Source organism: Heterocephalus glaber, unplaced genomic scaffold (assembly GCF_053883595.1).
Source record: "Heterocephalus glaber isolate CG9 unplaced genomic scaffold, H.glaber_assembly_v1.0 deba00001446, whole genome shotgun sequence".
Lineage (NCBI taxonomy): Eukaryota > Metazoa > Chordata > Mammalia > Rodentia > Bathyergidae > Heterocephalus > Heterocephalus glaber.
This window is the reverse complement of record NW_028258298.1, coordinates 10,047,341-10,067,844: the sequence shown is the minus strand read 5'-3', so window position 1 is coordinate 10,067,844 and position 20,504 is coordinate 10,047,341. Positions and strand designations below refer to the sequence as shown.

Below are 20,504 nucleotides of genomic sequence, written 5' to 3'. Positions count from 1 at the left end.
TCTGTGTGAGGTACTGGAGAGCTACCAAAGTCAACAGTTGGCTGAGATTCTAGAGAAAAAGATAACTATGAACCTGAGCTTCAGCCCCACTTTTCCCCTGGAGGCCTTCACCCAGTTTGATGCAGGATGAAACACTGAGACATCAAGAAGAACATGGAGCCAGAAAGACAAAGTTGGAGTGCAGACCCTGCCGAGGAGAAAACGCTCCATAAACACATCAGACTTTTAATTGAGACCCCTGAAGGACCACAACCTAAATCTAATAGTGAAGCAAGAATAGAGAAGGCTTTTATAAAGGCTAAAACTTACTAAAACTCAATCTCTCCAATTCCAGATTGGCTTAAAGCGATCTGTCCCTCATCCAACTACCTGTCAAAAAAAAAAGTGAATTCTTTCTGGAACAAGAAAACATTTTCTAGAGCCTACATTACTTTTTATATGTAATGTCCAAAACTCAATAAAAAATTACCAGGCATTTCAGGGGACAGAAACAACAGAAAAACAAGTGATGCTGATTATGAATTGGTGAAGACTTTTTAAAATTGGATAAAAATGTTCAATAAAATGGATAACCAGAATGTTAACACATAACAAGAATCAAAGGTTAATCACTTGGAAATTCTGACACTAAAACAACTGAAATTATAAACTCAATACTACATGGGGACAAGAGTCGAGCACAGACATACAGAATTACTAAAGAGGAAGCTGTCATTGCAGTCTTCAGGCTGCAGCCCAGAAACACAAAAGGATGGAAAACAGAAAGAAGCTTAAGAGACAGATGAGACAGTGTAGTGAAAACTATGTGAGGTGGGAATCTCTCTGAAGGGGAGAAAGAAAGAATGCAACAGAAACTATATTTGGAGAGATAAAGGCTGACTTTTCTAAAACTGATGAAGCTCAAGCCACAGATCCAAAGCTCTATGAACCCCAAGAATAAATACAAAGAAGATTATGCTTACAAATGTCAATAGCTAAATGGCTAGGAGCAAAATACAAAGAGAAAATCAAGAAGGGAGCCAGAGGGAAAAGACCTATTACCCTGAATGGTAAGAAGAGCTGAGCCAATGATTTTCAACAGAAAGGATAGAAACAATAAAGTAATGGCATCTTTAAAAAGCAAAAAGAAGGGCCAGGGATTTAGCTTACTGGTTCCACCACCTGCCTCACAAGCACAGGGTCCCAAGTTCGATCCCCGGTACCAAAAATACAAAGCAAAAAGAAAATAACTGTCAACCTATAAGTCAATAAACAGTAAAGAAAAAATCCTTCAAAAAGAAAGATGAATTGAAGACATTTTTAGACCAAATGCTAGAACAATTTGTTATCCTCAGACCTGTACTAGATGAAATACTAAAGGTATTTCTTCAAGTTGAAGGAAAATGAGTAGCAATAGATAGAAGAAAGGAAACAGAGAGAAATGAGTAGCAACAAAATATAGTACAGAAATTCTGAGTACTGACTGTAAATAACTGCAATGTCTTAGAGGATCTTAAATGTTTTTATAATAAAAAATATATAATAAAACACAAAACCCTGGACTAAAAAGTGCAGTTAAAATGCTATAAAGTATCTGTATTGCCTGAGAAGTGGTAAAGGTACTAATGTTCATTAGGTTCTGACTAAAGCTATTGCGTCCAGCACCCAGCACATAGTAAGTAACATACAACAGGACCTCAACTTGTAAAGTAACAAACAAACACTAAAACATCAGACTTCTTTTATGCCCCATTTCTAAGCAAATACGTAAATTATTAGGGAGCATAAATTTAATTAATCAAATACCTCATAACAGTAAGATGAGACATGCTTATTAAAGTAGGAATACATTGACATACTCACCCTTTGGGTTTTTGTATCACAATATTAGTTATTTCTGTCCTTGCTATTGGTTCTGCTGTTTGCGTGGTTTTTCTAACATCTGACTGCTTTGAAGTTTTCTTGACTTCAATCAGGATCCAAGAGGATAGGTAATGACTGCCCTCAGTGTCACATGAGACTCAGGACAGCAAGGAGGAGCACAGGCAGGTAATGAAATCCCCCAATCGTGATGGTGTCGGACACACTTAGTGAGCCTCTGGCTTGGCAGTCTATTTCTCCATAACAATCTGAAGGTGCTGTTAGTAACCTATATTTAAAAGGCAAGTATCAGATCACAAAGAAAAGCTTCCATTTAAAAGAAGTAAAATTAAGCTGAGAAAAAAATTGCAGCATACTTGCCAGAATCCAAAAACCAGGGCAGTTCCCTACAAACAAAATATTCTAAGTTAATAATTTGTTTATGTAGAGCTAACATAAATGAATGAATTTTATAATGTTGATATAACAAAATACTAAAGACTCACCAGACAGTAGATCCCCTTCTGCTTCTCTCAGTTTCTTTTTTCCTGCTCTTTTAATTTAAAGCAAAGGTGTAGGGATAAGACTTTTGAATGAAATTTCAGGACATTCACTTGATCTTAGCCAAAAGGCCGAGAAGCGATGAAATTTGAGAACATTCAAACAGTCTGATTCTAAAATACACTGGACGGAATGATAGTGAAGTTATATTGATGGGGCAAAACCCAGGGGCAAGCAACACAGCGGCAAGGGCCACTGCAAGGTACTGGAACTGGTGTAATGATACAGGTTTATGTGTAGCGAGTAAACAAGCCTATTAAATATACATGAAAAATTACAGATAACAAGAACATAAGTTTAACTTTTTACTACCTGATCTTTACATCTGTTTTTCAGGTAAAGTGACACAGTAAATCATAGCAGTGTTTACTTTTATTCTGAATTATCAGAATTATATTTCTATCAGAATGGATAGAAATATAATAATTTGAGTTAAATTTGTAAAGTGGTTATAACCTGAATTTTAGCACAATAAACCACAATTATTTAAAAATTTCTAGTACAATGATTCAACTCATAATCATCAGGAATTAGCCACTTAGCTAACCAAATGTAAATACATCTATCATATTATTTTTGGTTCAATTCCAGATGTCTATGTATAGCAGAGTAAAAATAGCTTTAATACGGGGGTTACATGTTAAAATATAAGAATACAGGAATAGGGCCGGGGATTTAGCTCAATGGTTCCGCCGCCTGCCTTGCAAGCTCAAGGATCCGAGTTCGATCCCCAGTACCAAAAAACAAAAACACAAACAAACAAAAAAGAATACAGGAATAGTCTACAAGAAAAGGGCTATACCTCTGTTCTAAATATAATTAGGTATAGCATGTGAAAACAGTTCTCTGCTGATAATGCCTTAATGAAAAATTCTAAAGCAATTAGATCACAAATATACTATCTGTATATGCAAACTTAAAGAGATCCAAATCTACAGGTAGTGGAAGACAGAACAGGACAAACATCTGCAAATATGTAAGATTCAGTGAGATGCTCTTACAATGCACACTTTACAGATTATACATCTTGTAACTTTACTATCTTAGGATTCTCAGTCTTTCACATGTAGTTATTACTGGCTTAAGGTAAAGTGAATGTTTTCAGTGAGTTGTCTCTAGTTCAATGAAACTACTTTTAATTTTAAGTTTGACAACATCATATAAATAGAACTCTGTGTCTCTCCACATATAAAAATCTGTGCTGTTTTTTAAGAACTCAAATGGCCTGGGACCTTTTTGTAAATGGAAAAAACATGACTGACCAAGCTGCAAGATTAGAAAATGATTCTTTTATAGAGTCACATAAATAAAAAATAAATACTCTTTAACCAACCATCTAAATAGCACAGATAGTATAGGATTGTGCTTGGGAAGAATAAGGTGCTTGTGTAATTAACTACACATATTCTGGATATTTCTGTAAAATATATAGCATACCTGAAGTATTTTCTAGAAGTATTTGACTTATTATAGAGATGCATATGTATTAAATATGATCATGTTGAATTATTTTGTTAAAATGATTATATAAGTTTTGGGGGTGTTTTTTTGGTACCGAGGATCAAACTTGGGACCTTGCGTTTGTAAGGCCGGTGGCGGAACCACTGAGCTAAATCCCCGGCCCAATTATGTAAGTTTTACATTGAGATTCCTCTTTTGGTTATACCTAGAGAGCAAGAATTAAATATCCTCACTGTCCACATTAGAATGGGAGTTTCCTTTTTGGAATTAACTTTTTGGTGATTGCCACATAAACGATGACAATAAATGACTGAGCACATTAGTGACTGTTCCAAGTAGACATGCACACCATGCATAAACAAAAGACCAAAAGCTCTATTCTCTGACCACAGGCCTTCAGGCTACAGGTTAGAAATAGGAGACCGATTTGAAGTGATACATACTCTTCCAAAAAGGAAGGTACTGATCATTTAAACAATTAGACACAAATTTTTTCCTTAGGAAATAGGCAGATTATCATATATGGAAGAAAGACTCAATCTTGGGCTTTATGTGCTTTTTTCCTTTGGCTTTATGGCTAATTCTGAAGAAGCTAAGTGGTCAGAAGTCAGAAATGGACTGAGATGTAAAAAACAGACTTGCTAGAAGAAAGAGTTTAGATGTATTAGGCTATTAGTTGTTTTCCTATTCGACAAACCAACTGGGCGGATTGTACCCTAGGCCTAAAAGAACTCCTACCATAACTAAATGTTCTTGTATTAGTCTCTACACTCTGTTTTCATCTGAGTATATCTGACATCTGTTGGCAAAAGAGCACTCCCAAACCAACCAGCACACAGACGTTTAGTCTACCATTATACAAAAACTTGGAGACCATTTATAATATCAGTGTCTTCTAAAGCACTAATCACAACAGTTTCCTTCCTTCTCTTGATTATCAGCCATGTAGCTTGTACTTTTTTCCCAGGTGAATTATATACATTTTTCCAAGATGATTCTTACTTGGCTACTTCCTGCCCATTTCCAGTCTCTCTAGGACCCTTTAAAAGTTAATTTCTCATTCTTTCCTAATGGGACCTCTCAGTTTGTTCATCTGTGAATTTCATCAGTGTCCTCTCTAGTCTCTTACAAATTATCAAGACTGATGGCAAATAGACCCAATTTAGTGTCAATCCATTCCCGTTAAACTAGCCAAGCAACTGACAAACCACCTTTGATTACATATCCAGAACTGAATTACTGTCTTTTGAATGAGAGGAGCAGAGAAAGGCAGAAAGCTTTGATTCACCTGGTTTAACTTTGCTTAACTCTTAAAATGCCCAAATCACACAAAGATTTCTTAGTTAAATCTTTACTGTAGGGGACTGGCTCCCTGACAGCCTGCATTAAATATGTTTCTTTCTAGCCATTCATAGTGAGCTATTACAAATTACTCTTAAAACCTGAAAAGGGTTAAAGTTAAGGGAACACAGTGGGGCAAGCAGTCATTTGTAACATGCCACAAAAGCCTCAGAATCAAATAAAACTTCTCCATCCCCCTCTTACTCATTCTCAATTTTTCACATCACTACTCTAGTTAAGACAATAAAGACAACATTTTCTCTCCAGATAGTTATTACTAAAATAGAGGGATGAGAAAAGGGATTGAGGGTTGGCAATGACTTCTTTCTTAAAAGTCTACTCCAAGAAATACATGTAAGTTTAAACTCAAAAAGGCAGAGAAAAAGGAATGAGGAGCAGCAGGGCACAGCGCAGGTGAGATTCCTTAAAGGGCCCTAAACACATGTCCAGCTCTTAGGCATCTGTGGAACTGGAAGGTGAAGTTCGTGAGATACCACCACATCTAACGGGGTGCCCTCCAAAACTCAGCTCCTCTACACGAAAGGAAGACAGGTCCTCTTCATGTGTAATAGTTAATCCTGACTCCCAACTTGGTTGATTTAAGAAACAGAAGATGAGTAAAACATGCTTGTGGGTGTGGCTGGGTGGATTGTGGGGGTGTACTCTTGGGGACTGTAACAGGTCCCTGGCTGCCTCCTCTCTGGCGCTGTTTCCCTGTGTTCTGTTTCCAGGCTGTCATGAGGTTACCAGCTTCACCCCACCGTGTCCTTCTTCCATGATGTTCCCACCTCAGAGCCAGCTGACCACGGACAGAAATTTCCAAAACTGTAGCCAAAACAAACCCTTCCTCCTGAAGGTGTGTATGTCAGGTGTTTCGTCTTAGCAATGAAAAGCTGGCTAATACATCATCTCTGTAGTGTTTCCTGGCTCAGTCCTTGCACCCTGTTACCTGCACATCATCCTTGACTCTGCATTCCATCAGGCTCCTTAAACAACTCCTCATGTCTTTGTTTTTTTAATTCTCTTAGACCAGTGATGGTGAACCTTTTAAAGACCAAGCACCCAAACTGAAACCCAAACCAACTTATTTATAGCAAAGTGTCAACACTGCAGTTAAACCTGAACACTGAGATTCTAGTTTAGAAAAAACAACTGTTGTCTGATCCTCGGCTGCTGGGGTGACTTGACTCCTGTGCAGACAGTGAGGGCTCTGTTTGCCCTCTGTAGTATGGGTGCCATAGGTTCACCACCACTGTCTTAGACTTACCTACTTTCTAAATTCTAGATATCTTTTTTTTTTTTGGTACCGGGGATCAAACTCGGGTCCTTGCACTTGCAAGGGAGCAGGCGCAACCACTGAGCTAAATCCCTGGCTAGATTCTAAATATCTTAAACATACCACATTCTCTCCATATGTGTGGCAACTATCTGTGTTACTTTCCTCTCATTGCTGAGACAAAATACCGAACACCCAAAGTTAGAGGCGCAGGGATTTATTTGGCTTACAGTTTGTAGAGGTTTCAGTCCATAATCAGCTGGCTCCAAGGCTGGACGGCAAACAAGCATCGCAGCATTGGCCCACACAAGATAGCAAAGGTAACAAGAGGGACCTTAATAGCATTTCCTTGCCCTTTTTATCTTATTTAGACTACTTAGGGCAGGTAGCACTCACACCCTTAATCCTAGTGCCCTTGAGCCTAGCACTGCATCATGAATCAATTCCAGCTTCACACACTCTAGATCAAATCTATGACCATATTTTCATATTATGAAAATATGAGGCTTTGGGAGGACATCTAGAGGCTTTGGGGGGAACATCTAGACCCAAACCATAACATTATCCTAGGCCACTATGTTTTCATCTGGACTGCTGCACCTGCCACCCCACTCTCCTCCCATGCCCCACCTGATTTATTCGCCAAAGGGCACCGAAGTGTTCTCAAAAGCCAGACTCCTATTATCATGTTGTCCTGCTTACAATCTTTCACTGACTTACTGACTCTGAATGATGTCATTTCATTCAGCTTTTACCTTTAACTTTATGTCCTATGTTCCTGCTATATTAGTATTCTTTAAAAGTTCTCTGATGGGCTGGGGATTTAGCTCTGGCACCTTGCCTGCCTTGCAAACACAAGGTCCTGAGTTCAATCCCCAGTACCAAAAAACAAAACAAAAAAAAGTTCTCTGAAGATTCACACATTCTGTTTAGAGATTTAGTTCAAGTAGTACCCTCTTCCTGGAAAGCTTTGATCCTATTCCCTACTTTTTTACCTAATTTTTAATTCTTTTGAGAGCATCAAAATGTCTCTTGCTGAGAGAGGTCTCTCCTCTCTAGCACATCTTTTATTTTTCCTTTAAAGCACCTAGTTTTAATTATATATTTACCTTTATTATTTATGTCTTTTGTTAAAAAGAATGGTCTCCCCTACTAAACTCCTGCATGTAGGCAGGGGCAATGCCTGCTTGCTCACTGCCAAATCCCCAGTACCCAGCTTGGTGCCTGGCTCACTACAGACCTTCAACAAACACTTAGAACAAATGAATGGATCCTTATTTTCTTTCTCATACTCCTTATTTTATAATTCTCTTTTCCCTATCTTTATTCTTCTCTGAAGACATACCAAGGCAGCAAGAAAAAGAAATGAGATGACATCTTATACAAAGAGTATCCAATTACATTAAATATGTAAGAATTAAAAGCAAATTATATCAAATAATATATAAAAGCAATCAACCAAGGATATTGTCTCCGTTGATTTCATTCAAGTTTAAATTCTATCACTTTGATATGAATGGTCCTAATTTGTAACATAATCCCAATCTACACTCTGGACCAAGTTTGCTTTTTGTTTCTTTCCCTCTTTTTTTAAAAAAAAAACAATGTAGGGGATTGAACTCAGGGCCTCATACATGCCAAGCAAGTGCTCTCCCACTGGGCTACATCCCAGCCCCCCAAGACCAATATTCTCATCTGTCTCCTTAACTTAGATACCACGTGGTATTGAACTTAAAAAGGCCTGAAACCAAATTCATCACCTTTCCTCAATGTATCATTTTATTAAGTTTCTTATTTCTATGACTACCACACTGACAATTACTATGTCATCCACATTTGGAATCTTCTTTTTTTTTTTTTGGTGCCGGGGATCAAACTCGGGACCTTGCGTTTGCAAGGCAGGCGGCGGAACCACTGAGCTAAATCCCTGGCCTGGAATCTTCTTTTTTTAAGATCCCTATCAGACAATGGCCAAGTACTAAAGATGCCATCTCTGCAAACTCATTCATCTCTTCTTCATTCCTTGATGGATGTGAAACCTTCCCTACAGCAAGTCTCCCTGGTCTCCTCTCTCAAATCCAACCTGTGCATTGCTACCATTTGTTGAGCTAAAACACACCTTTGACCAGATGATATCCCTTCTCAAAAAGCTTTGTTATGAATGAGAATGCTACTACCCCAATGTATCTCAATATTTAACCCATATCTCCTTTTGATTACTGTTAAAAAAAAAACTCAGACCCTTCTTACTCTTTATTTTACAGAAACAAGATTTTTGCTATTTCTTAAATACAAAATAATGATATTCAACCTGCTTTTTCAAACTACTCACTATACTCCCTACTGTGCTTAAGAATCAAAACTACTAGACTGTGGGCTCTCTGAAGGTAAGGCTCGGGCCAGTGTCTGGTACATGGTAAGCATCCAATATATGTTTATTAAATAGACTGCTTAACTTGATATGATATAAACTCAATCTACTTACCCAATTTTATATCTCACTATTCTCTACTTCCACTTCATCAGCTGGTCAAATTATTCCACTGGTTCTCAAAGTATGGTCACAGGACCACCAGTATCAAGATCCCCTGAGAACCCATTAGAAATGCAAAGCCTTAGGCTCCATCCTAGATTTTCTGAATAAGAAATTCTAGGAGTAGTGTGGTGCGATGTGTCTGTAATACCAGGTACTGAAGAGGTTGAGGTTGGAGGTTCTCAAGTTCAAGGTAAGTCTGGACAATTTAGTGACACTTGTCCCAAAGTAAAATTTTAAAGTGCTAGGGATTTAGTTCAGTGGTAGAATGCTTGCTCAGCATGCACAAGACTCTGGGTTCAATCTCTATGCTGCACCCCTAAAAAGAAACTCTAGGAGTAAAGCTAGGTGATTTGTATATTTATAGTACTCTGAGGGATTGTAATGCACAACTTGGAATTCAACTATTTATTCTTGTATAAGCATTACCCTTCCCATATCAATGACTACTCTTGTAATTCCTTCTGTACAGAAACACCTTATAACCTTTTCCAGGACCTGTCTAGTGATTAGTAAGTGTTTTTTGACAGAATAGCCAGAATTCTACAATGCCCACTTAACAGTACCTAGATAACTTAATTGAAATTCTATCTCTTTTTATGATACACTGTATTTCAGCTGGTATTAGGAAATACAAATACAAGCTTACTCTTAGTTAATAATGCTGATGTTCTAAAAGGGTACACTGAGTATAATTTTGCTTATTTTAGAAGTAAATCATGTAACATCACCTCTCAGCTTTCAAAACTTATTACAGGTTTTGCCATTTTGTAGGATCTTGAAAGGAGATAACTTGTTCTCAATTTCAAAGTCATAAAAATTAGAAACATGAGATTTAATGGTTCCAATTTTTCAGAGTTGATAGTAGGTACTTATAAATACTTATCTGTCAAATTACTAAGTGTCAAAGTCACACAGTGGTTCGTGGGAGCCAGAGGGGACAACCAGGTAACCTTGGCAGCAATGAGGTGCGTAAAGATTTGCCCTTGGCAGGGAGGTTCTTGTGCAGGAAACTTTTAACCCAGGGAGAAACAAGCTGGTTTCTCCAAGCTGAAGAGAATTCATCTAAATGAATCACAGATTTGAGCAGTGGCAAAGCCCAAGTTAGGGCTTACTGTTAGACCAAAGGTCTTCACATTACACCATTCTACTGTGTAGGAACACTTAAGACCTGCTGATGGACACAAGAACCATTAGGGACCCACACAGTATGTATTTAGACAGAACTATTCATTTTAATTAATTCATCTGATCAAAAACTAGGTATATCAGCCAGTTTACCAGTTCTTTAATATGTTTTCCATACAAATTGTGGTAAAGAACAGTGAGGACAAAAATGTCATTTTAATGTACTTTAATTTATTTTAACATTATAGGTCAAACCTGTTTTCAGTAATGAAATATCCAAACTCCAATCCATACTCCAGTTATTTTATGTACTAACTACCAGTATAATATAATTTTTATAATCGTAGTATTTTAGAGGCTGGAAGAATGTTGAGACTATGAAATCTTATTCAGTGGTGGTGAACCTATGGCACACATGCTACAGTGGGCTGTTTGTATCACTCAAAGCTCTGAAAGGTTCACCGTCACTGTATGTCATCATTATGTAAAAGAACTCAGATTTCTATGGAACTTAAGTATAAGAAGCTTGATGATCCTTTGGGATTAATATATAGAGAGGTAGCATGAAGGCTTTCTAATATTCTGTGTCACAATTTAAATGCATACATTATTCTATCTTGTATGAAATATTTTGAGTATATATCACTTTTAAAGTTAAAAAAACTAAAAGAAAGAAAGATTTTTAATACTTAAATTACCTTTAGAAGGAAAATTTCAGTTAATATTACTATGAAAAATACTACTATATATGTAGGAATATTGTTTTTTCATTTTTTGTTTGTTTTCAGTACTGGGGATCAAACCCAGGGGCACTCTACCACCAAGTTATATCCCAGTCCTATTAATTCAATTTTTTACAATTTTGAAACAATGTCTCACTAAGTTGCCCAGGCAGGACTCAAATTCAAGATCCTCTTGCTTCAGCCTCCTTCAGTGCTAGGATTACAGGTGTGCAGCACTGTGCCCAGCTTGTTTTTATTATTTCCTTTAACATTCAAACATATTTTTATTTATCCTCATACTGTCTGATAATATGGAGTGGAAAATAAGAGTTAAGAAAAGAGAAAGGCTATAAGCAGAGAGTGACTCTAATTTAAAATTTTCAAAAACATCAAGCCTTTTAATCATATTTCTGTGAGAAATTTAGCCTTTACTATTGTTACTATATGTCTAAAGAAACAGGCACAGAAAGATAAAAATTATAAAGCAGTGAACACAGCCTTCAACTTGAGACTGCAAATTCTGAGTTTTATATCTTAGGTAAAGTTTCAAGAACTTCCTTTGTTGAAGAAAAAAGTAAAGGAACACGTACGCTTTATTCACAATGACCTGTGTGCATACCCATGAACATACCTATTGTTGTTCCGACAATTTCGACAGTTAACACACTCCAGAGGGTCGATCTGAGGGATTGCTGTGTACATTCCTCCACCCTGGTCAAGAAGGAAGTCCAAGGGAAAAGAAAAGAAAAAAGTACTGAAGGTGCCATAGTCCATTAGCCAAATAATCACAAGTACGTACATCACGTCAATAACAAATGGCTACCTGGTACATTTGAGTCTACTTCCCGAGCAATGCTGTTTATTATTTATTATTCAGAAATGAATTCTGCACAGTACGAAACTATACTCCAAAAACTTAACTCTCATGTTTTTCCCTGTATTTCTGTACGGGAAAAGAGGCAAACGAAGGGAAAAGGTTAGTCACTTCCCTCCAGTGTTTCAATTCTAATGGGCCCCAAATATAACACACACCATAACCTCCTATTCATTTTTCTTTTTCTGGCAGTCATGGAAAAACTTTAGGTGGTGCCAGTTGGAGAAACAGGGTGTGAAGTCTGTTTGAATGATGTCATAACAGTAACCCATCTTCACTTTCCTGTAATTATTTCAATTAGGTCTGTTCACTGAACTACACTAAGTTTTAAAATATGTCATATTTTTCCAGATGGAGTAGATTCTCAGCCAGCAATGACTTGGAGGGCGGTATCAATATTTTGATGTTGCTTTTGGCGGAAACTGCCTAGCAATTAAGAAAAATGCCCAGATTAACACATACCTCATTGTAAAATATTCACTTGACATACACAATGGTGAACTTGAAGTTAAAAAATGAACTGGCCTTACAGTTAAAGACAGAATTCTGCTTTTCAATAAAAAACAGCAGAACTGAATTTGATAAGGGTGGCAGAGGATGTCACACTGCACCCAAACCCAAAGCGAGCCTTCAAGGTTGGGAAAAGTTCAGGCAGTTGTTTTTCCTAGAATATGTTCCACTTCCATTCAGCACACAACAACAGTCAGAATTTAAACAAACCAAAACACTGAAAATTTCTTTTGGCATTTTTGATCCAACCAGCAACAGGAATTATTAAGAAAATACTGGGCCGGGGATTTAGCTCAGGGGTTCTGTCACTTGCCTTGCAAGTGCAAGGACCCGAGTTCAATCCCTGGTACCAAAAAAAAAGAGAAAATACTGAGAGAGACTATTTCTACACTATGCTCATGAGGGTATACTCCAAAGATTCAGAAAATGAACTTTGCAACCTATAGAATAACCTATTTATTTTAATCACTACACATGTTAAAGTTAATGATTTTTATGATCACTAGCATTTTTAAATTCCCTATTTCCTCCCACCCAAAGAGAAGAGTAAGAAAATAGGTTAGAATCGCAGAAGATAACTTCTAAAGTTGTACCCTTAGTGGTGCAACTATTATTCAAATAGCAAATCACTGTTCAGAAAACCCCAAGTTCCATGTTCAAGTACTAAAGCAAACATTAGCCTTGTTTTTTCTTCTTATGGAAACAGCATGCGGTATCCAAAATCTAATGCTCTCTCCTTCAGCTTCCTTGCAGTGTTAGTAGTTTAGACTAGCAATGGTGACTGAAAAAGTTTAGGATGTCACAATATAAGCCCTGCTTTCTCCATAAATAATGAAACCATTATCCTCTTTTGATTAAAAAAAAAAAGATGCACTGAAGTAAATTAGATACTTTTGTTTACAACATACAAAAGGTGTGTCACATAAAAGCCCTAAGTTTCCAGCTTTAAGGTACAAAAATGTATTTCAGTCTTGTTCTCCAAATGTAGTATTTGGATATGAAAAAAACATCTAAACTTACTTCAAATTACAGTACTTTATAGATGATGGAAAATTTATCCATAGTCAGAACAATGACAAAAATCTAAATGAATGCTTAATTTGATCAACTAAACAAATTATTTATTTGATTAAAAACAATATGGATGCACTTCCAAACAGTATTAATAAACCAAATTTCCTAGTGCTAGAGAACACTTTAACCAGCATAAATATAAAATATCTAGTTATTCTATGCCCATTTTGAAAATTAAACTATACCATCTAGTTATCTCTAAAATAAGAGTTTTAAGGGCTTATCACTCCTGTGGCTAAAGAATACTAGTATTCTAAAATGCAAAAAGCTTACGAGCCACAATGACAAAACACATTGGAAAAAACAAACAAAAATATAGTAAGTCAGAAGTCACAACACAGTTACTTGTAGACATATTTTGCATGGTCTTCACAATGCTTTGAAAAATCTGGAACTAGGGGTGTAGCTCAGTGGTAGAGTACTTTCCTAAACCTGGGTTCTATCCCCAGTACCACAAAAAAAAAAAGTGAATTTGTTCTTAGCATGAATATATCTAGTGACCTCACCTAGATTTACAGACATTTCAAAGAATCAAAAACCCTAGCAACACTAGGCTCCCTTTTGCCCCACATGACAACCGTAGGCACAAAATTGAGCTGCTTGATTAACAAGGTACCTACCGTAGGTTGCTACCTCTCTCCCTACTTGCTGCAGTTTCACTCTCTGGCAGGCCTCTCAGCATTTGTCATTTCAGACTCTCTCCAAAGAAACTGAATGTAAAGTATCTGCTCTGCTCTGTGCCTAGTGGTTTTTCTATTTCATCTCAAGAACAACTTGTACTGTATTCTTTACTGACACTCTATTTTGTGTGTTAAATAATTTAAAATAGAAATCACACTGACAAATACAACTATTACCTAAGATTACTCTGGATCAAGGTGCTACTGGTGATACACACTATTTCTACCCATGGAACCAGCATGGTTTCTATAATAAGAAAACCAAGCTTGGTACTTGGCACCCTGAGGCCCAGAGAGGCTGCCATTTATAATTTGGTCTCTTACATTTACTAGATGATGAGGATGTTCAAATTCCACATGCGTCCTGGTTAGTGAGTTGGTGTGTGCAGGGTAGAGCCCTCCAGTTAAGCTCCCATTGACCATGCCATTGACTCCATTAGGGACCTTGTGATGGAGATGAGCACAGCCATTGTTGAGGCTGCTGTTGCCTAGGAAGCCTGCATGAACACTTCCATTGATCTGGGTTCCCGGGAGAGTAGCACATTCCACCATCTGTCCATTGATATCTGACCCTTGGTAGAGATACCTCGGTGGGTCATATTCTGTTAAAAAAAAAAATAAAAATGCCAAAAAAATAAAAGAACTCAGATACTGAAAAGACCAATTTTCTTGCTTAGGAAGTTTCAATACTGAAACCCCTGAGATACTACAAATAGACTAAAATAAAGCACTCTAAAATATTCTCATAAAGCCTACTTATGAGATATACTTTAAAAAAGTCACTGCTTTTTTCTTCACTGTGTGAAAGTAGGTAGGAACTCTGAATTAACTATGATTCTGTTAATGGGAAGTAAAATTAACCAGAGAGAAATCACTCAAATGAGAAAGAATAAATTAAATGATCTAGAACTATCAAAGTATTGTCAACACTAACAGATAGTGCTTAAATACCTACATTTCAAAGGGCTGAAAAAGCATGTTACAAAGCAGCAATGAAAGACTAATTTTAGGTAGGATATTTCAAATAACAACAAATATTTTAAAGAAAAGAATAGTGTTGTATAAACACTCACTGACTACTGACATAGCCCGTTAGCCATTATAGCCCACTTGGAGGTTTGGGGTACCAAAAGCAAAAGGCTACTCTATTTCCTTATACTAAAAGGATTTAAATACATTGTTTCCATGGACATCATTTTACATATATTTAGAAAAATTAAAATATCCCTTAGAATCATAGTATCTAAACTCTACAGAATTTGTTGATGGGATTTTGATAAATTTTCAAAGGGCATTAGAGATTGCCAAAAATGGCCCTCCTCTCCCTAGTTTCTCCTATTCCTGTGCTTTCTCAAGCAGGTGTATATTCAGTATACCTGTTTATCTTCTCCACCAACCTACAAACTTTGAGAGGACAGGAACCTTTTTATTTTAACTTGCATAATACCTGGCACATAAAAGACAAGTCAATGAGTTATTTTCTGGTGGAATGAAGTAACTTCAATGACTTAACACACATTCTAATGATTCGATACACACTCACATAATTAAAGATAACAGCATTAAAACCATTTAGAAAAAGGTCCAGTCAAATAATCACAACCCTTTCAACCTGACTTCACATTCTCTCTCCCTACCTCCATTGAAAGGCACTATCCAATAAAAAGAGACTATTTTTTTCTTGAGCTATTAACTAAATGGCAGCCATATGATGAACCAGCTGACAGCCACTAGAAGTCCCTATTACTACAGGTATCCTCTCGTTTTCTTTCTTTCCCTTATTCTAGGGCTGAAAAGGAGATTGAAAATCTTTTTCCCACCAAAATCTAAAATTCCTGCTTGATTTCAATGTCATATTTTATAATATCTGGGGAAACAGAAGAGATGAGTTTTTAATGCGAAAACAGTACCATCACCAATATTGCAAGCACACATATTATTAGACATTTTGGAGGGAAAGGATGCCACTCCAGAGCAATGTGTATATAATAGGTGCAGAGACAGGACCATGTAATCTCCACTTGTGTGATTCAATAAGAGTAATTCAATAAAAGTCTTCACTACATTCCTTGGAATCAAGCCATTTCTACACCCTGCTGGCCAGATTTGCACCAGCATGAGGCTGTTCCTCCAGCAACTCCAGAGCATACATTTCCAGGGATCATCCTCTTTGGTGGTCCCACAAAGCCAGAGTTTCCTAAAACCAAGTCAGCTATTTACTTGGAGACCTACTTAGTTTTGGCTTTGGTATTTATTACTCAGCAATTTAATTTGATGCTCCACTTACTTTGGCTGACAGCTAACATGGTTTTACAGACATCTCCTCTGAATGAACAGTATCTAACGGGTTTCATACCATGACACTAATACATGGAAGTATTAAGAATCAATATTTATTCTCACAATACTTTTTCATACCATCTTTGGAAAAATAGAAGAACATACTTATAAATGACTTACTCTGTATGGCATTCTGTTGGCGACTCTTCCACAGGCACATTGCAATGAAAACCATAAGAATGAGGACCATGACACCAAGCACACAGCCAACGATGAGATACAACATGTCACTGCTTCTAGCAGGACTAGTTGCAGGCCCAACATTTCCTCCATTTCCAGAAGAATTTGGAGGGGTGCTCAAGTCTTTGATAGGATACTCAGAAGCTCCAGGGACACGTTTCACTAGTTGAAATATAAAAGAAAACATGATGTCAGAGTGAATACAGAGTCTATGAAATGGTTTATTCTCTGAAGGAGGTCTGGTGAAGAATTCAAGGTAGTCTGTTTACACTCCCTGGTGAGATGATCTGACCACCAGTGAGTCACAAAGAAGGCTCCAGCTTAAAATTCTAATGTGCCAAAGTTTTAGTTTTAGTGAAATCATGAGTACAGAAACACACACACTTGGTCTAACCTAAACCACTACTATTATCTACTTAATTATACTTGTAGAAGAGCCTTGAAATAAAAATATTTCAACTTATGGATGGAACAAAAACTCCTTTCCATCTGATGTACTTTGTATTGATTAAGACTCAGTTTTACACATTTCATACTTTTACCATGTTTCAAAAATAACCATGTAAGAAAATATGGCTTTTAACTATTAGAGAAACCACATATAATTTGCAAACTCTATACTTAACGTTAAGCATTCCCAAAACAAAGACTTTTGGAGTTCACATAAATGTGGTACTTTTACCTAATTCACTGGAATTCTAGGCAGTAGTTATAACAAAAACAGGTGAGACATGAACCCCATTCTCTCCACTCCAAAACTGTATGTTCTCAATGCTCTAAATGTCAACAGAAAAGCAGTAGAATACAGTGGTTGGCAGCATAGTCTCTGAAACTAGATGATCCAGATTTATATCTTATTTCCACCATTTCTCATTAGCTGTGTGACTTTTATCTTCAGGAACCCCAGTTCTATATTTGGAAAATGGGGATAATAAGAGATCTATCATAAGGTGTAAAGAAGAGTGCTATGGCTTGACATCACTTCCAAAACTCATGTTGAAATTCAGCTGCCATTGTAACAGTGTTAAGAAGTAGGACCTAGGAGTAATCCCAGCAATCTGAGAGGTTGAGGCAGGAGGATAGCAAGTTCCACTCCAGCCTGCACAACTTATCAAGACCCTGTCAATGATTTTTTATAGATAAGTGTGCTAGCCAACATATATAGTTCTACTGGGATAGTCTACATATGTGTACTTGGAAAACTGCCCAAAGTAGAGATTTCCTTAGGAAAATATATCAATAGTCCAAAGGAGTAATCCAAAGTTTGGAACTGTAGCACTGCCCAGGGAGAAAGCATATATTCTCACTCCTCTCTTACCTTTAGTCTCACAGATCATCACATTGCTAAACTCGCTCTCTCCTCCTTCGTTGAAGCATTGCATTTTAATGTCATATGAAGTTTCTGGCTGCAAGTGGCCAATCATGTGCCACTGCTTTGACCCTAAAGAGAAAAAAATAAAGATAAGCTTTGCCCATCATACAATCTAAGTGATAGTGTCAATATAATTCCTCAATATTTTTAGAATGAGGTTGGAATAAGATCCATCACCATCTAGTAGCTTGTGTGATAAAAACATACTTCATGTAAGAATTTAACAGTGTACCACAGATAAATAGCACTTCTACTAAGTGGCATGAGAAAAAATAAAAAGATGAATTAAAGCTGTATCTCTGTTATCAGTAATACTTATTTTATTAAAAAATAAGTAGTGGTCTTTCATAAAATAATGTTAATTTTATGCATAAGTAAAAAGAAATCTCAAATACTTTGACTCTTTTTTCAGCCCTGCAAGTCAGCTCACTATGTACTCCCACCAAAAAGCAATACCATAAATGAATCAGCAAATAGCACATTAACCATAGCAAGTGAGCACTTACAAGCAACCTTCGTGAAACTCTGTTTCATTGCCACAGACACAACATGGACTGACAGACAAACAAATACCTTAATAAACAGCTGAGAAATAACCAAAAGCAAGCTCTCCTACGGGAAACCCTCAATTGTTACTCCCAATGCTATTTTTCTTTTGAGTCAGGGTCTCGAAATTGCATAAGGATCTCCAATAGAATGATTCTCTTATTCATGGCATGTAGCCAACATTTCATTTAGAAACACTTCCTAAACTGAACACTCTGGGATAAATCACTCTCTGTTTTCACTTCCATGGATCTGTGACAAACTTTCATAAACAGGGACACTTTTGCCAGATTCAATGAAGTCTTCGAGCTCTCTTTATCCTCCCCTAGAAAACAACTCTTCAAACTGTTTCCACTGTTTCTTAGAAATTCAAGTATACCACCAACTCATTTAAGAATTAAAGGGAGAGAGGGAAAAACAAAACAAAACAAAACTGCACATGCAAGTCCAATCTACATGGCTGACAGACCAGTACAGTATCACAGGCTCCTTTCTAATTCAACACAGACAAAAACATTTCAGTCTGGAAGCAAGACCCTCTTTCTGCATCACCCACACAAAAACCCTCTCTCACATACTCTCACATTTTATAAGGGAGAAAAAAAAATCTGCTTGTTTTAGGATTAGGGGTCTCTGAAAGGTTCAAGAAACAAGGAATTCTATGCCTCATTTATAAATGTCGAGAACCCTCTCCTAAATTATTTTTACTTAATCACTGGTTGAAGCTGGAAAAGACCTAATTCTAAAATCCAAAAGCTTCCCCAAAGACTTCTATTTTTACTCTTGCCTTAGGTCTTTCCTGAGCAGGTCTTACATTCACCTGCTGTAAACATTCTCTTGAATAACTGCTACCCTAGGCCTAAAGTCTTCCTTTTATAGCACTAATGACAATGCAATTGAACCTGGCTTCTGAAAAGTTACTAGGAAAATAGTTTTTATATATAGTTAGATTCATATTCCATTGTTATGGTAATTCTTCCAATGGCTAAAATTATAAGAACTTTCAGCAAAGAGAAGGAATTTTTATTAATCAAGTGCCTTATTAGGTTTAAAACCAATCAATCAGTATATGTCCTTTGCTAAACAGGCAATTCTTTTCCAAAAGGATGTTTTAGAAAAGGAAAAGATTTACCACAGAGAGAAACAAAAGCAGGGACTTAAATACCAGAATAATCTCTAATATTCCAGAACCTGACTCAACTTCATAAGATAAAAATATTCAACACGAAAGCACTGGTATGCTGGACACAGAGTTTAAATGTGGAATTTAATTCACAAGATTGGATATATCAAATAATATAATTATTCTTTTACTGTATTCTAAGGTAATTGTTTCAATTTTCTAAAGCTTAAATTTTGGGTCAATATATAAAAGTAATCAGAAGCTCTTAAAGTAAAATTAAAGTACAAAAGATGAATATTTTTCTTCCTGGGTTTGGGAGAACATACCAATAGTTCCAACTACCACAAAAAGAATTTCAAATGCATAAACTTGAAAATAAGGAATAAGCAAATTACACAGCACAGTGAAACCCACTTAAACATCTAACATCTCAGTATATTAGGTTTATAAACAAATCCTCTGTGAGCCAAAGACGAAACTCACATTTGCAGACACTACTACTAGACACAAAGGCTTTGTCAAACTGATTTCCAAGTCCTATGCTCAATATTCAGGTCACAGAAGTCTGTAAAAATTCAAAGATTTTCCTAGAGTTTGAAAACTGTTTACCAGTTTCTTAGAAAACTTAACTAGGAAGGGAGAGAGACAGAAACACATATTTATTTTATTTATATTTGCCTTATTTAGAACCATTTCATAAACAAATATTTAACTACTGTAAAAATTTCTAAAAATAAGCCAGGGAAAAGGACACATGCCTAGAATTCCAGCACCTGAGAGGCTGAAGCAGGAAGATTGTGAGTTCAAGGCCAACCTGGGTACACTGTGATATCCTGTCTTTAAAAATTAAAAATTAAAATTAAAAAACTAAAAATTTTTAATAATAAAAACCTAACATCTTCATTCTGCTAAATAAGCTTAACTAAAATTAAGATAGGACAAAA

General features: G+C 36.5%; 1 protein-coding gene across 6 annotated transcripts in view; it reads right to left on the bottom strand.

The window, feature by feature from the left end:
* Positions 1-20,504, bottom strand: part of Cdon (cell adhesion associated, oncogene regulated) — a 96,356-nt gene that overhangs the window by 7,713 nt on the left and 68,139 nt on the right. For 3 of the 6 annotated variants that reach the window (XM_013078823.3, XM_004862585.4, XM_013078824.3), the window contains exons 15-18: positions 17,838-17,960; positions 16,460-16,681; positions 14,324-14,601; positions 11,493-11,572 (exon numbers count right to left, since the gene is read on the bottom strand). In XM_013078823.3, the coding sequence (XP_012934277.1) occupies positions 11,493-11,572; positions 14,324-14,601; positions 16,460-16,681; positions 17,838-17,960 (703 nt within the window). Of the gene's footprint in view, positions 1-1,842; positions 2,129-2,216; positions 2,393-11,492; positions 11,573-14,323; positions 14,602-16,459; positions 16,682-17,837; positions 17,961-20,504 lie in introns of all 6 variants that reach the window. The other 3 variants (XR_002388795.2, XR_015452416.1, XR_002388796.2) reach the window with 3 other exon arrangements.